Raw genomic sequence first — 16,537 nt, 5'->3', positions numbered from 1 at the left:
AGAAATCAGAGTAATGATAGTAAAGATGATCCAGAATCTTGGAAATAGAATGGAGAAAATACAAGAAACACAAGGACCTAAAAGAACTAAAGAGCAAACAAACAATGATGAACAACACAATAAAATTAAAAATTCTCTAGAAGAAATCAATAGCAGAATAACTGATGCAGAAGAACAGGTGAGTGACCTAAAAGATAAAATAGTGGAAATAACTACTGCAGAGCAGAATAAAGAAAAAAGAATGAAAAGAAATAAGGACAGTCTCAGAGACCTCTGGGACAACATTAAATGCAACAACATTCGAATTATAGGGGGTCCCAGGAGAAGAGAAAAAGAAAGGGACTGAGAAAATATTTGAAGAGATTATAGTTGGAAACTTCCCTAATATGGGAAAGGAAATGGTCAATCAAGTCGAAGAGGTGCAGTGAGTCCCATACAGGATAAATCCAGAGAGAAACATGCCAAGAAACATATTAATCAAATTATCAAAAATTAAATACATGGGCTTCCCTGGTGGTGCAGTGGTTGAGAGTCTGCCGGCTGATGCAGGGGACACGGGTTCGTGCCCCGGTCCAGGAAGATCCCATATGCCGCGGAGCGACTAGGCCAATGAGCCATGGCCACTGAGCCTGCACATCTGGGGTCTGTGCTCCGCAACGGGAGAAGCCACAACAGTGAGAGGCCTGTGTACTGCAAAAAAAAAAAAAAAAAAAAAAAAAGAAAATTAAATACAAAGAAAGTTTAAAAACAGCAAGGGAAAAGCAACAATTAACATACAAGGGAATCCCCATGAGGTTAACAACTGATCTTTCAGCAGAAACTCTGCAAGCCAGAAAGGAGTGGCAGGACATATTTAAAGTGACGAAAGGGAAAAACCTACAACCAAGATTACTCTACCCAGCAAGGATCTCATTCAGGTTCGACAGAGAAATTAAAACCTTTACAGACAAGCAAAAGCTAAGAGAATTCAGCACCACAAAACCAGCTCTACAACAAATGCTAAAGGAACTTCTCTAGGCAGGAAACACAAGAGAAGGAAAAGACTTACAATAACAAACCCAAAACAATTAAGAAAATGGCAATAGGAACATACATATCAATAATTACCTTACATGTAAATGGATTAAGTGCTCCAACTAAAAGACACAGACTGGCTGAATGGATACAAAAACAAGACCCATATGCTGTCTACAAGAGACCCACTTCAGATCTAGGGACACATACAGACTGAAATTGAGGGGATGGAAAAAGATATTCCATGCAAATGGAAATCAAAGAAAGCTGTAGTAGCAATTCTCATATCAGACAAAATAGACTTTAAATAAAGACTATTACAAGAGGCAAAGAAGGACACTACATAATGATCAAGGGATCAAGCCAAGAAGAAGATATAACAATTGTAAATATTTATGCACCCAACATAGGAGCACCTCAATACATAAGGCAAATACTAACAGCCATAAAAGGGGAAATCGACAATAACACAGTAATAGTAGGGGACTTTTAACACCCCACTTTCACCAAAGGACAGATCATCCAAAATGAAAATAAATAAGGAAACACAAGCTTTAAATGATACATTAACCAAGATGGATTTAATTGATATTTATAGGACATTCCATCCAAAAACAGCAGATTACACTCTCCTCTCAAGTGATCATGGAACATTCTCCAGGATAGATCATATCTTGGGTCACAAGTCAAGCCTTGGTAAATTTAAGAAAATTGCAATCGTATCAAATATCTTTTCCGACCACAGTGCTATGAGACTCAATATCAATTACAGGAAAAAATCTTTAAAAAAACAAACACATGGAGACTAAACAATGCACTACTGAATAACCAAGAGATCACTGAAGAAATCAGAGGAAATCAAAAAATACCTAGAAACAAATGACAACGACAACCCAAAACCTATGGGATGCACCGAAAGCAGTTCTAAGAGGGAAGTTGATAGCAATATAATCCTACCTCACGGAACAAGAAAAATCTCAAATAAACAACCTAACCTTACACCTAAAGCAATTAGAGAAAGAAGAACAAAAAAACCCAAAGTCAGCAGAAGGAAAGAAATCATAAAGATCAGATCAGAAATAAATGAAAAAGAAATGAAGGAAATGACAGCAAAGATCAATAAAACTAAAAGATGGTTCTTTGAAAAGATAAACAAAATTAGTAAACCATTAGCTAGACTCATCAAGAAAAAAAGGGAGAAGACTCAAATCAGCAGAATTAGAAATGAAAAAGAAGTAACCACTGACACTGCAGAAAGAGAAAGGATCATGAGAGATTACTACAAGCAACTATATGCCAATAAAATGGGCAACCTGGAGGAAATGGGCAAATTCTTAGAAAAGCACAATCTTCTGAGGCTGAATGAGGAAGAAATAGAAAATATAAACAGACCAATCACAAGCACTGAAATTGAAATGGTGATTAAAAATCTTCCAACAAACCAAAGCCCAGGACAAGATGGCTTCACAGGAGAATTCTATCAAACATTTAGAGAAGAGCTAACACCTATCTTTCTCAAACTCTTCCAAAATATAGCAGAGGGAGGAACACTCCCAAACTCATTCTACGAGGCCACAATCACCCTGCTACCAAAACCACACAAAGATGGCACAAAAAAAGAAAACTATAGGCACGTATCACTGATGAACATAGATGCAAAGTCCTTAACAAAATACTAGCCAACAGAATCCAGCAGCACATTAAAAGGATCATGCACCATGATCAAGTGGGGTTTATCCCGGGAATGCAAGGATTCTTCAGTATAGTAAATCAATCAATGTGATACACCATATTCACAAATTGAAGGAGAAAAACATATCATCATCTCAGTAGGTGCAGAAAAAGCTTTCGACAAAATTCAACACCCATTTATGATAAAAACTCTCCAGAAAGTATGCATAGAGGGAACTTACCTGAACATAATTAAGGCCATATATGACAGACCCACAGCCAACATCATTCTCAGTGGTGAAAAACTGAAACCATTTCCACTAAGATCAGGAATAAGACAAGGTTGCCCACTCTCACCACTAATATTCAACATAGTTTTGGAAGTTTTAACCACAGCAGTCAGAGAAGATAAAGAAATAAAAGGAATCCAAATCAGGAAAGAAGAAGTAAAGCTGTCACTGTTTGCAGATGACATGGTACTGTACCTAGAGAATCCTAAAGATGCTACCAGAAAACTACTAGAGCTAATCAATGAATTTGGTAAAGTAGCAGGATACAAAATTAATGCACAGAAATTTCTTGCATTCCTATACACTAATGATGAAAAATCTGGAAGAGAAATTAAGGAAACACTCCCATTTACCCTTGCAACAGAAAGAATAAAATACCTAGGAATAAACCTACCTAAGGAGACAAAAGACCTGTATGCCGAAAACTATAAGGTACTGATGAAAGAAATTAAAGGCGATACAAACAGATGGAGATATAGCATGTTCTTGTATTGGAAGAATCAATATTGTGAAAATGACTACTACCCAAATCAATCTACAGATTCAGTGCAATCCCTATCAAACTACCAATTGCATTTTTCACAGAATAAGAACAAAAATTTCACAGTTTCTATGGAAACACAGAAGACCCCGAATAGCCAAAGCAATCTTGAGGTAGAAAAACAGAGCAGGAGGAATCAGGCTCCCTGACTTCAGACTATACTACAAGTCCACAGTAATCAAGACAGTATGGTACTGGCACAAAAACAGAAATATAGATCAGTGGAACAGGATAGAAAGCCAAGAGATAAAGCCACACACGTATGGTCACCTTACCTTTGATAAAGGAGGCAAGAATACACAATGGCAAATGACAGCCTCTTCAATAAGTGGTGCTGGGACAACTGTACAGCTACATGTAAAAGAATGAAATTAGAACACTCCCTAGCACCATACACAAAAATGAACTCAAAATGGATTAAAGACCTAAATGTAAGGCCAGGCACTATAAAACTCTTAGAGGAAAACATAGGTAGAACACTCTATGACATAAATCAGAGCAAGATCCTTTTTGACCCACTTCCTGGAGAAATGGAAGTAAAAACAAATGTAAACAAATGGGACCTAATGAAACTTAAAAGCTTTTGCACAGCAAAGGTAACCATAAACAAGACGAAAACACCACCCTCGGAATGGGATAAAATATTTGCAAACAAAGCAACTTACAAACCATTAATCTCCAAAATATACAAGCAGCTCACGTAGCTCAATCTCAAAAAAACAAAAAACCCAATTGAAAAATGGGCAGAAGACCTAAATAGACATTTCTCCAAAGAAGATATACAGATTGCCAACAAACACATGCAAGAATGCTCAACATCAGTGATCATTAGAGAAATGCAAATCAACACTACAATGAGGTATCACCTCACCCTGGTCAGAATGGCCATCATCAAAAAATCTACAAACAATAAATGCATGAGAGGGTGTGGAGGAAAGGGAACCCTCTTGCACTGTTGGTGGGAATGTAAATTGATACAGCCACTATGGAGAACAGTATGGAGGTTCCTCAAAAAACTAAAAATAGAACTACCATATGACCCAGCAATCCCACTACTGGGCATATACCCTGAGAAAGCCATAATTCAAAAAGAGTCGTGTACCACAATGTTCATTGCAGCTCTATTTACAATAGCCAGGACATGGAAGCAACCTAAGTGTCCATCGACAGATGAATGGATAAAGAAGATGCAGCACATATATACAATGGAATATTACTCAGCCATAAAAAGTAATGAAATTGAGTTATTTGTAGTGAGGTAGGTGGATCTAGAGTCTGTCATACAGAGTGAAGTAAGTCAGAAAGAGAAAAACAAATACCGTATGCTAACACATATATATGGAATCTAAAAAAAGAAAATGGTTCTGAAGAACCTAGGGGCAGGACAGGAATAAAGATGCAGACGTAGAAAATGGACTTGAGGACATGGGGAGAGAGAAGGGTAAGCTGGGATGAAGTGAGAGAGTGGCACTGACATATATACACTACCAAATGTAAAATAGGTGGTGAGAAGCAGCTGCATAGCACAGGGAGAACAGCTCAGTGCATTGTGACCACCTAGAAGGGTGAGATAGGGAGGGTGGGAGGGAGAAGCAAGAGGGAGGGGATATGGGGATATATGTATATGTGTAGCTGATTCACTTTGTTATACAGCAGAAGCTAACAGAACAATGTAAAGCAATTATGCTCCAATAAAAATGTTAAAATAAATAAATAAAAAATAAAAGATTCTATTAACCCTAGTCATTTTAAGCATTAAGAATAATTCTGTTTCGTAGATAAGAATTCCCGGCCACAAGCATACAGTTAAAAATCTAGGTTTATCTTGCCTCCTTAAAATGAAATTATTATTTTAACCAACAGTTTTTTCATAGAGTCTATCATTTTTTAAGCATATGTTAGTTAACTGTTCTTTTATTTTAATTAAATGTTACAGGATATGGAGCCTAGTTGATCATGCACTAATAGCAAGGTGTAATATGGAAGAACCAATTCGTTGTGCAGCTGTAAATGTAGATGGGATCCATCTTGCCCTTGGAATGAAGGATGGCTCATTCACTGTACTTAGAGTAAGGTATGTAATAGGGTAGAAGTAGAAAGAGAGAGTAAATTTCTCTTAAGTGAGATAGAGTGCATAGTACTTACTTTTACCCATTTCCTTTAACCCCTCCCTTCTTATTAACATATATTTTCTCAAATATTAGTTTCATTAAGTATAAAAAATATGTTTATAAAAATGGCTTTGTCAGAAAATTAAGTTAACTCAAAACCCTTGGTTTGGGGTCTTAAGAATGCTTAGTAGATTAATGACTAAAATTTTGAGTTAAATTTGGGTCTTGATTTCCATTTCTTGGTAGTATTGATTTTCAGTAATGATCTTCTGACATAGAAGAGGGAGAATGAGACCTTGAAACTGTTAAAAATGAGTGAATGGTTTTGTTGTTATTTGCAGATTTATGCTTTGAAAAAAATGCCTGCATCTCTCCCTTTGGGTAATTAGGAAAGTTTAAAGAATTTGTTAAAGCAGTTAACATCTTTTGTTGGATTATAGATACGTTGTGTTATGGCATTCAGTTGAATTCTATACAGCCATTTAAAAATTTGCTGTAGATCCGCACGTGTTCACGATGACAAGTATCTATGAAATTTTTCACATCTAGTTTAATGAATCGTAGGACCATCCACCCAGTTGCCCAATCCAGAAACCATTGATTCATTTCTCTCCTTTGTCTCTCATGTCTAGTTAATCACTAAATTCTGGAGAACCTAATTCCTAAATAGCTCTCAAATTAATCTACTTCCTTCCACTCTCACCACTGTACTCTTTTATAAACTTTTGCCATGTCTTACCTGGATTGGTGGAATAGCATCTCAGCTGGTCTCCTTACCTCCTATTTTGCTTCCTCATGTCCTTTTTACACTCTACAGTTACAGTGATGCCTTTTAAAACACACTTGTTTGCATCCCTCCTCTTTCTAAAGTATGATAAAAGCATCGCACTGTCCTTAGGATGAAGTTCATAATTCTTAACATAGCATATCCTGCCCATCTCTCCAGCCTATTTCTTTCTACTGCAATCTCTTTCTTTTAGCATGTATAAAACACCTTTCATTTTTTCAGATACATCATGTTCTCTTGTACTTCTGAGCTGCTATAGATATGACTCTTCTTTCTGGGACAGGTTTCTATAATGAGATATGCTGAGATTTTTCTCTTAATCTAATTTTTTATTGTGATAAAACATACATAATATAAAATTTACCATTTTAAACATTTTTAAGTGTAAAACTCAGTGTCATTAAGTACATTTGGGTGGTTTTACAACCAAGAATTTAAGATGCATGTAAAACACCTGAGAATTTCTATCAGATAGTTGGTATGCATTAAAAATAGTGATTGTTATTTTTTCATTTGTACATTTACTTGTCCTTTCAATTATTGTATGCAAGAAACTGGGTGAATAAGTTATCTCTAATAAGTCAGTATTTTAGCAACTCAAAAATATTCTTTTTTTGGGGTAAGGGAGGCATGCATCGCACAGCTTGCACCATCTCAGTTCCCTGACCAGGGATTGAACTCTGGGCCATGGCAGTGAAAGCCTGGAATCCTAACCAATAGGCCACCAGGGAACTCCCTCAAAAATATTCCTAATCCTTCTTAATTTACCTGGTCATTGTTTCTTCTTGGTTTGCTGTGTATATTCTCCGTATCATAGAGCAGAATTTATAAGTATAGCAGTAGTAAAGTGCCCTCACAGGAGTGGTTATGTTATGATTAGAGGAACATAGCATAGATTAGAAACTAACACACTGGTTCTTAAGTTGGGGTACAAGGTGATGTGCCAGGGCAAAATCATATAACTTCTTAGAACGTCTCTTTTCCTTGTGATAAAAATGTTAATTTTATATTAAAAGAAACACTAATATCATGGAGTCAAATGAAAAATTGCAAATATTTTTCAAATTAGAAGATATATATGAATACATATAAAACTTTGACTCGTGGTGGGCTGCATGGTATTATCAACATCAAACTCTTCAGAGGCACTAATTCATTCTCATAAGTAATTAGGGAGACTTCAGTGGAAGAGCTTGGTGAGCATGGTTAATAAATTATGCTGAAGATGGAGTAAGTTTTCCTGCAGTGTATGGGGTAGACTTTAGTTGTAAAAACATTAACGTTGCCATTTTAGATTCTACCAGTCGCTAGCCAGTTGTCTTTTCTGACAGTGTCACTGCTGAGTTATATCAACTTTAAAAGGATTAGGACAGTTTTTCCCCTAACTAATCACACATTCATTTAATTTTTTTTCAACATATTTATATTTTGTCTCCCTCATTTCATGGGAGCAATAAGTTCTGAAAGTTGTTTCCTGGCTTTAAAAAAGTAACTCTTTGTATTTGTCCATTATTTTTTCACATCAAAGGTGTTTTTGTCTCTCTGCCCCCACCAAGAGCACTATTAAAACATGCTCAAATATGTCTTATCTTAAAATTCCTACCTCGAGCCTGAGGCCCTCTTTGGTTATATCACATCTCTACTCTCTTCTCTTTCACAGTAAAAATCTCAAAAAACTGCCTATTTTACTATCTCTCTTTCCTTCCAATTAACTTATCAACTTTCTACCCCCATTCCAATTTAGCTTTTGCCTTCATCTTTAAATTGGAAACCCCTCACTAATAGTGCCCTGTAACTAAAACCAGGAGATAGTTTTCAGTTCTCATCTAAATTGATTCTCAGCAGTAAATTTGACCCCTTGAACAACTTGCTCCTTCTCAAAACATTCTCTTCCCTGGCTTTAGATATTAATTCTCTTTGTCTTTGCAGCCTCTGGCTCCATTTTCTTTATATGCTAATTATCTTCTGCCTACCCAGTAAAATTGAAGTGCCTCAAAGCTCAGATTCTAGGCTTTCTGCTCTTTTTTACTCTGTATTTTCTCACTAGGTAATCTCATCCTGCCTCTAGCTTCAGTTACTACCCATAGCCTGATGATCCCGGATGCATAGTTCTAGCCCTGTTATCGCCTCTAAACTCCAGTCATGCATATCCAGTTGCTTATTTAACATCACTTGGGTATCTCAAAGACATCTGCAATTCAGCATGTCCAAAGCTGAACCCAGCATCCCCCCTCCCAAACTGATCTTCTGTCTCTGGGCCCTATTCTGTCCATTTTCTTGTATAAGCCAAAAACCTAGGCATTATCATTGATACCTCTCTCTCTCTCTAACCACCATTTTTTTTAACATCTTTATTGGAGTATAATTGCTTTACAATGTTGTGTTAGTTTCTGCTGTATAACAAAGTGAATCAGCTATATGTACACATATATCACCATATCCCCTCCTTCTTGAGCCTCCCTCCCACCCTCCCTATCCCACCCCTCTAGGTGGTCACAAAGCACTGAGCTGATCTCCCTGCGCTATGCATCTGCTTCCCACTAGCTATCTGTTTTACAGTTGGTAGTGTATATATGTCAATGCTACTGACTCACTTCATCCCAGCTTCCCCTTCCTTGCTCCCCTGTGTCCTCAAGTCCATTCTCTACATCTGTGTCTTTATTCCTGTCCTGCCCCTAGGTTCATCAGAACATTTTTTTTTACATTCCATATACATGTGTTAGCATATTTTTTCTCTTTCTGACTTACTTCACTCTGTATGACAGACTCTAGGTCCATCCACCTCACTACAAGTAACTCAATTTCGTTTCTTTTTGTGGCTGAGTAATACTCCATTGTATATATGTGCCACATCGTCTTTATCCATCCATCTGTCAGTGGACACTTAGGTTGCTGCCACGTCCTGGCTGTTGTAAATAGTGCTGCAGTGAACATTGTGGTATGTGACTCTTTTTGAATTATGGTTTTCTCAGGGTATATGCCCAGTAGTGGGATTGCTGGGTCGTATGGTAGTTCTATTTTTAGTTTTTTGAGGAACCTCCATACTGTTCTCCATATTGACTGTATCAGTTTACATTCCTACCAGCAGTGCAGGAGGGTTCCCTTTTCTCCACACCCTCTCCAGCATTTATTGTTTGTAGATTTTTTGGTGATGGCTATTCTGACCAATGTGAGGTGATACCTCATTGTAGTTTTGATTTGCATTTCTCTAATCATCAGTGATGTTGAGCATTCTTTCATGTGTTTGTTGGCAGTCTGTATATCTTCTTTGGAGAAATGTCTATTTAGGTCTTCCGCCCATTTTTGGATTAGGTTGTTTGTTTTTTGATATTGAGCTGCATGAGCTGCTTGTTTATTTTGAAGATTAATCCTTTGTCTGTTGCTTCGTTTGCAAATATTTTCTCCCATTCTGAGGGTTGTCTTTTTGTCTTGTTTATGGTTTCCTTAGCTGTGCAAAAGATTTTAAGTTTCATTAGGTCCCATTTGTTTATTTTTGTTTTTATTTCCATTACTCTAGAAGGTAACCAGTATTTATAATCCATCACTACATCCTGTTGATTTTACTTACCTGATGAATTGTCTAGGAGCATTTTAGTTAAGGTTTGTGAATAAGATTAGAATGATAATATCTTTAACATATACTAAATACTCTATAATAGTATGGATTGTGCATATAATACTGTATATTTCAGATCATTTCACTTCTTTCTGAAGTCTGAGCAACCATCATCTGTAGTAGTCTTCTAATTGGTCTTAATCCTGCTGTTATACTCCTTCAATTTGTTTTTTACTCTCGAACCAGATTAGTGATCTGATTGATTCATCCCACCCTAGCTTATATTTACAAGTTAAGGCCAAAAATCTTTAGATGTATGAGGACTTTTATAATTTTCCCTTAGTCTTCCTTACCAGACTGCTCACGTCAAAGCCCCCTTTGCTTGTTTCAGTACCACTACACTGGGCTTCTCAAGCTGAGCTTGAATGTTTTCTCTTGCCATCAGCAATTTCACATAGTTTTAGCTCTGCTGCAATGTAGGCTTTTTCCTCCCAGTTCCTGTCTTCTGCTGAGCTAAGTCTCATTAATTCCTCAGAATGAAGTTTAAACTCCACTGCTTTTGGTCTGTTTCCTCTAACTCCTTCACCTAGGAACGGTTCTTCTGTTATATGCTCTATCAATATATATGCTCTATTAATATTGTGTACTTTTACTTTTGTGATGTGTTACAGACTGCTAATGTATGAGTATTCCCAGGCTTTGGCCTCCCTCTGCTTCTTAAAGAAATCACAGAATTTGCATACCAGTTTCCCAGAAGACTTAATTCACAATTTTTAGAAATCAATAATACATTTTCATCTAATAATAGTCTTCTTACCTGTAAATTTGTCAAAGAAACATCTTTGTCAGAGAAGATAGTTATAATTCATAGTGTTGATGTAATAACGTAATACATACTATAAAACTAGTCAATCAGAATCTCTTTCCATCACTGTTGGTTTCTTCTCTGTGTGCGTGTGTTGGTTGGTGGACAGGGCCACAGTGGTAGAAAGCAAGAGACAACCTCAGATATCCACACTTATTTCTCTCATTAACTGGGAGCAGTTAAGTCCCTAGAACAAAAAAGCTGTAAAAAAAAATACCAAAATAATTTTGAAGAATTTTCCAGGAGCATTTTAACTAATGTTCATGATTGATACTGGAATGATTATATTTTAATAAAGAAGGCATAAAAAGGAAAAGCTATCAAATAGTGTCTTAGATGTTTTCTTAAAAATCTTGCTCCATATAGATATAGATGAATGGCTGGATGTACTAATGGATGGCTGAGTGGATGGATGGATGAATGGGTATGAAGAAAGGGAGGTAAGATGCATGGATTTAATTAAAACTGAAAGGAAGAAGTCACTGGGAAAGGTAGAAGTAGATTCATTATTCTGTGCTTAGGAAGAGGGCCTTGAAAGTTTCAGGGTCTAAGGCAAAAGTGACGTTGAGCAGGAAAGATCTTTTAAAAAGTGCTTTTTTTTCCTTCATTTATTTTGTTTTGTTTTGTTCTGATTCCCTTTTGTAGTTAAGGGGATGATTTTCATCTCCTTCTTTACATGATTAACACCAGGGTAAAGCCCAAGTTCCTTGGCAATGTATCAGATCTGTTACACACTGTCCTCAATTTATCTCTTTAACCCCATCAAGTCACTGCTTTTCCCACTTACCTTGTATCCACATTGTATTATCTACTGTTCTTCAAATGTGCCATGTACTTGCATTGCTCATGCTGTGTCTTCTTTCTGGAAAACCTTCAATCTTTTATACTTAGCCAGCCCCTCAGGTTTTATGCTCAAATAGGTATCACTCTTCCTTGGTCCCTTCCTGCCTTTAGTCTTTTAGTTATTGATTGATTGATTGCCACGCTGGGTCTTCGTAGCTGTGCGTGGGCTTTTACTAGTTGCGGCAAGCCAGGCTACTCTTCGTTGTGGTGTGCGGGCTTCTCATTGCGGTGGCTAGTTGCAGCACGTGGGCTCAGTAGTTGTGGCACGTGTGCCCTAGAGCACGCAGGCTTCAGTAGTTGTGACGCATGGGCTCGGTAGTTGTGATGCACGGACTCTAAAGCACGTGGGCTTCAGTAGTTGGGGCGCACGGGCTCAGTAGTTGTGGCTCGCAGGCTCTAGATCATGGGCTCAGTAGTTGTGGTGCGCGGGCTTAGTTGCTCCCTGGCATGTGAGATCTTCCCAGACCAGGGATCGAACCCGTGTCCCCTGCATTGGCAGGCAGATTCTTAACCACTGCACCACCAGGGAAGTCCCTGCCTTTAGTCTTAATCATTTTTCAGTATTTCTTATAGAACTTCACACATAACCTTTTGAGCACTCACTACATTTTCTCAATTATAAAGTATAATTACTTTATCTCTGTCTCTCACAGAAGATGAGTTCATCTTTGTATCCCATGTGCCTAAAACAGTTAAATACTTAATGTTACTGAAAGAAATATGAGTTTGATTGCTTTAAATTGTCCATTTAGAAACTGTAAAAATTGGGAAATAACCATTTAAGCTTTTATTCTTGAATTATCTGTTGATAACCTTTCAGATGGGTAATGCAAAATTTATTTGGAAAAAGCCCCTGGCACTAGTTAGAAATAGAATTCTCACTTCCTCCTGCCCCTTCTCCCTTGCTGCCTCTCTCTTCTCCGCCTCTCCACCAACTCCACATGTTTGGAAACTCAGTAGTGTTTAACTAAGTGTTTACCCATTTGTATGGCTATTACCAGTACCTGTTATTATTCTGGAAAGTCAGTTATAAGGCATCATTAAAAAACATATATATTTAACTTTGCTGGCTGACATGGTTGCTAATTGGGAAGAATTTGTATTCTATTAAAAAAGGTCAAAGAGGTTGAAATAAAAGTAACTAGTGGTGGGCTTCCCTGGTGGCACAGTGGTTGAGAGTCCGCCTGCCAATGCAGGGGACGCAGGTTCGTGCTCCAGTCTGGGAAGATCCCACATGCCACAGAGGGGCTGGGCCCGTGAGCCATGGCCGCTGAGCCTGCGTGTCCGGAGCCTGTGCTCTGCAACGGGAGAGGCCACAATGGTGAGAGGCCCATGTACTGCAAAAAAAAAAAAAGTAACTAGTGGTATCTATATAAAGATATACATTCAAATGTATTACTGAAATAATACAAATCAATTTCTCCTTTCTTTATTTCCTGGATGCAATTTTGTACATTTGCTTCATTACAAAAATTTAATTTGAAAATCATGGCTTTTATAATTAAGCATTTTTCATAAACTCAGTACTTATAAGGAACTTCATCATAAAAATCCATGACTTTATTTCCTTTATTGTATGACTCCAGAAATTTAGTATGAATCTCTGAACTACTTAAAATTAAGTAATTTAGGAACTGAAATTTAACATTTTTCTCTACTTCCAGCATATATTGTCCTATATATTTCTGTTCAGCAAAACTATTCCTGAGTTAATACTGCTTGTCTCATTTACATTTGTTTTATGGTTTATAAATACTTGATACAGCCTCACAGTCATTTTAGACACATTTGAAAACTGAACTAATTCTGTAGTGACGTCTTTGTGTATGGTCTCATTTTTTTTCTCTTTACAGAGATATGACAGAAGTTGTACATATTAAAGATCGGAAGGAGGCAATTCATGAGTTAAAATATTCACCAGATGGAACTTACCTTGCTGTTGGATGCAATGACAGCTCAGTTGATATTTATGGAGTTGCTCAGCGTTATAAAAAATTTGGGGAATGTGTTGGATCACTTAGTTTCATCACTCACTTGGACTGGTCCTCAGACAGTAGATATTTACAAACAAATGATGGGAATGGTAAAAGACTTTTTTATAGGATGCCAGGTAAAAATTTCCTATAAATTATTTATAATTTGTAGATTTTTAGTTCCTTTAAAATATCTTAGAATTTCATTAGAGGCAGAGTGTAAGTTACATTTGATTATAGGAAATCAAAGAAGATACAAGCTAATATTTCAGGCATTGTGATCTTTTCTCTATGGCTGCCTTATCATTTGAAATCCTTTTGGTTCTTAATTAAAACTTAATTGCTTGGAGGATCTAAGACCTATTTTATGTTGAAGTCCATGCCATATGAGTGGTATATGGTAAAGTCCTAGTGTATATTAGAAAGTCAAAATGCCATTTTTAATGGGTACAACTAATTAACTAAATACAACTGAATCAAATGTCTGACTATAAATTGTTTGGGTTTTTGTTGTTATCTCAGACTTTGCAAATATTAATAATATAGCTAACAAACTAATTTTGAAAAACAATTTTTATCAAAGATTTAAAAAGAGAAGAATAAAAACAGAACCATCAAAATATTATCTCTCAGCCCTTTATTTAGTATGATGCTTAGTGAATTAGTCACTATATTAAAATAAGTTATTTAACAAGAGTAGCTGCATATTTAAATTAATGCATCTCTCCAAAAGTTTTCATTAACAATCTGTATGTAATGAAGATTGACTGAATCCTGAAGTCCTATTACCTAACATAAATGTATTACTTGTCACTCATCCTTCCTTTATGATCCTTTCAGTTATCTTTCTCAACCATGTATCTTCTTAGGTTTCTTTTCAATACCTGATTTGCCACTTTCGTATAGCTTTTACTTTTCCTTCTAACTTACCCCATTGTGACTGATCTGTAGCATGAGTTTAATAGGGTTCAGTTTTACTGTCCACATGGGTGAACCTGCTAAGCTACATCATCATCAAATCTATATGTCTCTGAATCAACATAATTTTGGTAGTGGCTTTTTAACAACTCCTTGCACTTAATTTTCTCCTTTCCTTACTATATTCACCTACCTATTCATGTATTCTCCTTTAACAGGATGGAGAAGATATTAAAATTTTGGAGTTTACCATGTTATCAGTACAGGTTATGCTTGAGTAAAAATCAAAGGAAATAACTTCTTAAATTAATACTATGATTTATTTTTAGGAGGAAAAGAAGTGACAAATAAAGAAGAAATAAAAGGTGTTCATTGGGCTTCATGGACATGTGTTTCAGGCCTTGAAGTAAATGGAATTTGGCCCAAGTATTCAGATATCAATGATATAAACTCAGTAGATGGAAACTATATTGGCCAAGTTTTAGTTACAGCTGATGACTATGGAATTGTAAAATTATTTCGATATCCTTGTTTAAGAAAAGGTATCTTTTCTTTCAAAATATTATTAATTAACCTCTGTCTTATAAAAGACTTAAGTTCTGGGCTTCCCTGGTGGTGCAGTGGTTGAGAGTCGGCCTGCCGATGCAGGGGACACGGGTTCGTGCCCTGGTCTGGGAAGATCCCACTATGCTGCGGAGCGGCTGGGCCCGTGAGCCATGACCCCTGAGCCTGCGCGTCCAGAGCCTGTGCTCCACAACGGGAGAGGCCACAACAGTGAGAGGCCCGCGTACCGCAAAAAAAAAAAAAAAAAAAAAAAAAAAGTCTTACGTTCTTACAGAAAATTAGTCTTAAATAAGAGGGTTTATACTTTTTAAAATATGTGTGCTGTTGGTTTGGTGAAGGATTTCATGAAAATGAACAGAATTAGTTACAGTATTTTGATAATTCAGAAATTATTGTCATGTTACATTTGGATATGAAGTTTTTATTAGAAAATTATTTTTGAATTCATATATTATGAATGGACTAATACTTTACATCTTTCTTTTTAAAGGATCATTTTTCTCCCCACTTCCAGAATTGCTTCATATAGTTGGGATATACAATGATAGTTACACTTTTCTTATGGCTTATTATCTTTAATCATTTAACTTGTTGAACATATATCTTTTAGGAGACATTTTTCTTATGTCATTTTCTCAAGAATTCTGATTAAGTAGTCAGCTGTGCAAGTACAGGTCACAGTTTGGAATCTATTGGTTTGTTTGTTGGTTTTTATCTGAGAGTGTGTTTTTGCTTAAAATCCTTAACATGTATTGTTTTGACATTTATTTTTCATAACTGAGGGTGGGAGAAAAATAAGGGGTCTTATCACTGGTTATTTTCTATATATAATATGTATCACCTCTTTTTCTTGGATCTCTTTTAAAGTGATGATATTAATCATTTTGTTAATAGACCTGAGAATAATTAGATGAAATGCTCTATTAATCATTTATTTGTTCCATGCCTTGTTCCAGAAAGTATTTGAGTCAGCTTATAACAAGTCCATAAGTACTAAAATAATTATATGAGTAAATAATTCATACCAGGGGAAGTATAAATAGAAATACTATATTAAAATCAGATAAAGAAAATGTTTGACATTTTCTTCTTCAGTAGTCAAACATCAAAATTGAATCTGAGCTTCCTGGAAACCAAAAATAAAGCAGGGCACAAAATAATTTTCACTTTAGCTATTTAAAAAAAAAAGCATACTACTCAGAGAAAGCCAAGTTTCTTCTGAGATTTAATTTTCAAAGAAGTCTCTCATAATATAGGGCCTTAAATTAGGTGCACTGAGTGTATTTATAGAGTATCAACATCTGTAGCAGATGCAGTCATTATTTTCACCCAGTTGTTAATAAAAGCTGTTGGACAAATATTAAAATGCAATTTAGTAAAAAGGTAATTTTGGAAACAGCAGAA

General features: G+C 36.3%; 1 protein-coding gene across 2 annotated transcripts in view; it reads left to right on the top strand.

The window, feature by feature from the left end:
• The window catches only part of EML5 (EMAP like 5), a gene marked incomplete at its 3' end in the record, with an annotated part of 161,753 nt that overhangs the window by 61,286 nt on the left and 83,930 nt on the right, over positions 1 to 16,537 (top strand). For both annotated transcript variants that reach the window (XM_082619963.1, XM_082619962.1), the window contains exons 8-10: positions 5,453 to 5,590; positions 13,532 to 13,788; positions 14,899 to 15,111. In XM_082619963.1, the coding sequence (XP_082476089.1) occupies positions 5,453 to 5,590; positions 13,532 to 13,788; positions 14,899 to 15,111 (608 nt within the window). The remainder of the gene's footprint in view (positions 1 to 5,452; positions 5,591 to 13,531; positions 13,789 to 14,898; positions 15,112 to 16,537) is intronic.

This window comes from Mesoplodon mirus, assembly GCF_964341445.2.
Source record: "Mesoplodon mirus genome assembly, chromosome: 4".
NCBI classification, from domain to species: domain Eukaryota; kingdom Metazoa; phylum Chordata; class Mammalia; order Artiodactyla; family Ziphiidae; genus Mesoplodon; species Mesoplodon mirus.
Note: the sequence above shows the minus strand (reverse complement) of the source record. Positions and strands in the feature narration are given on the sequence as shown.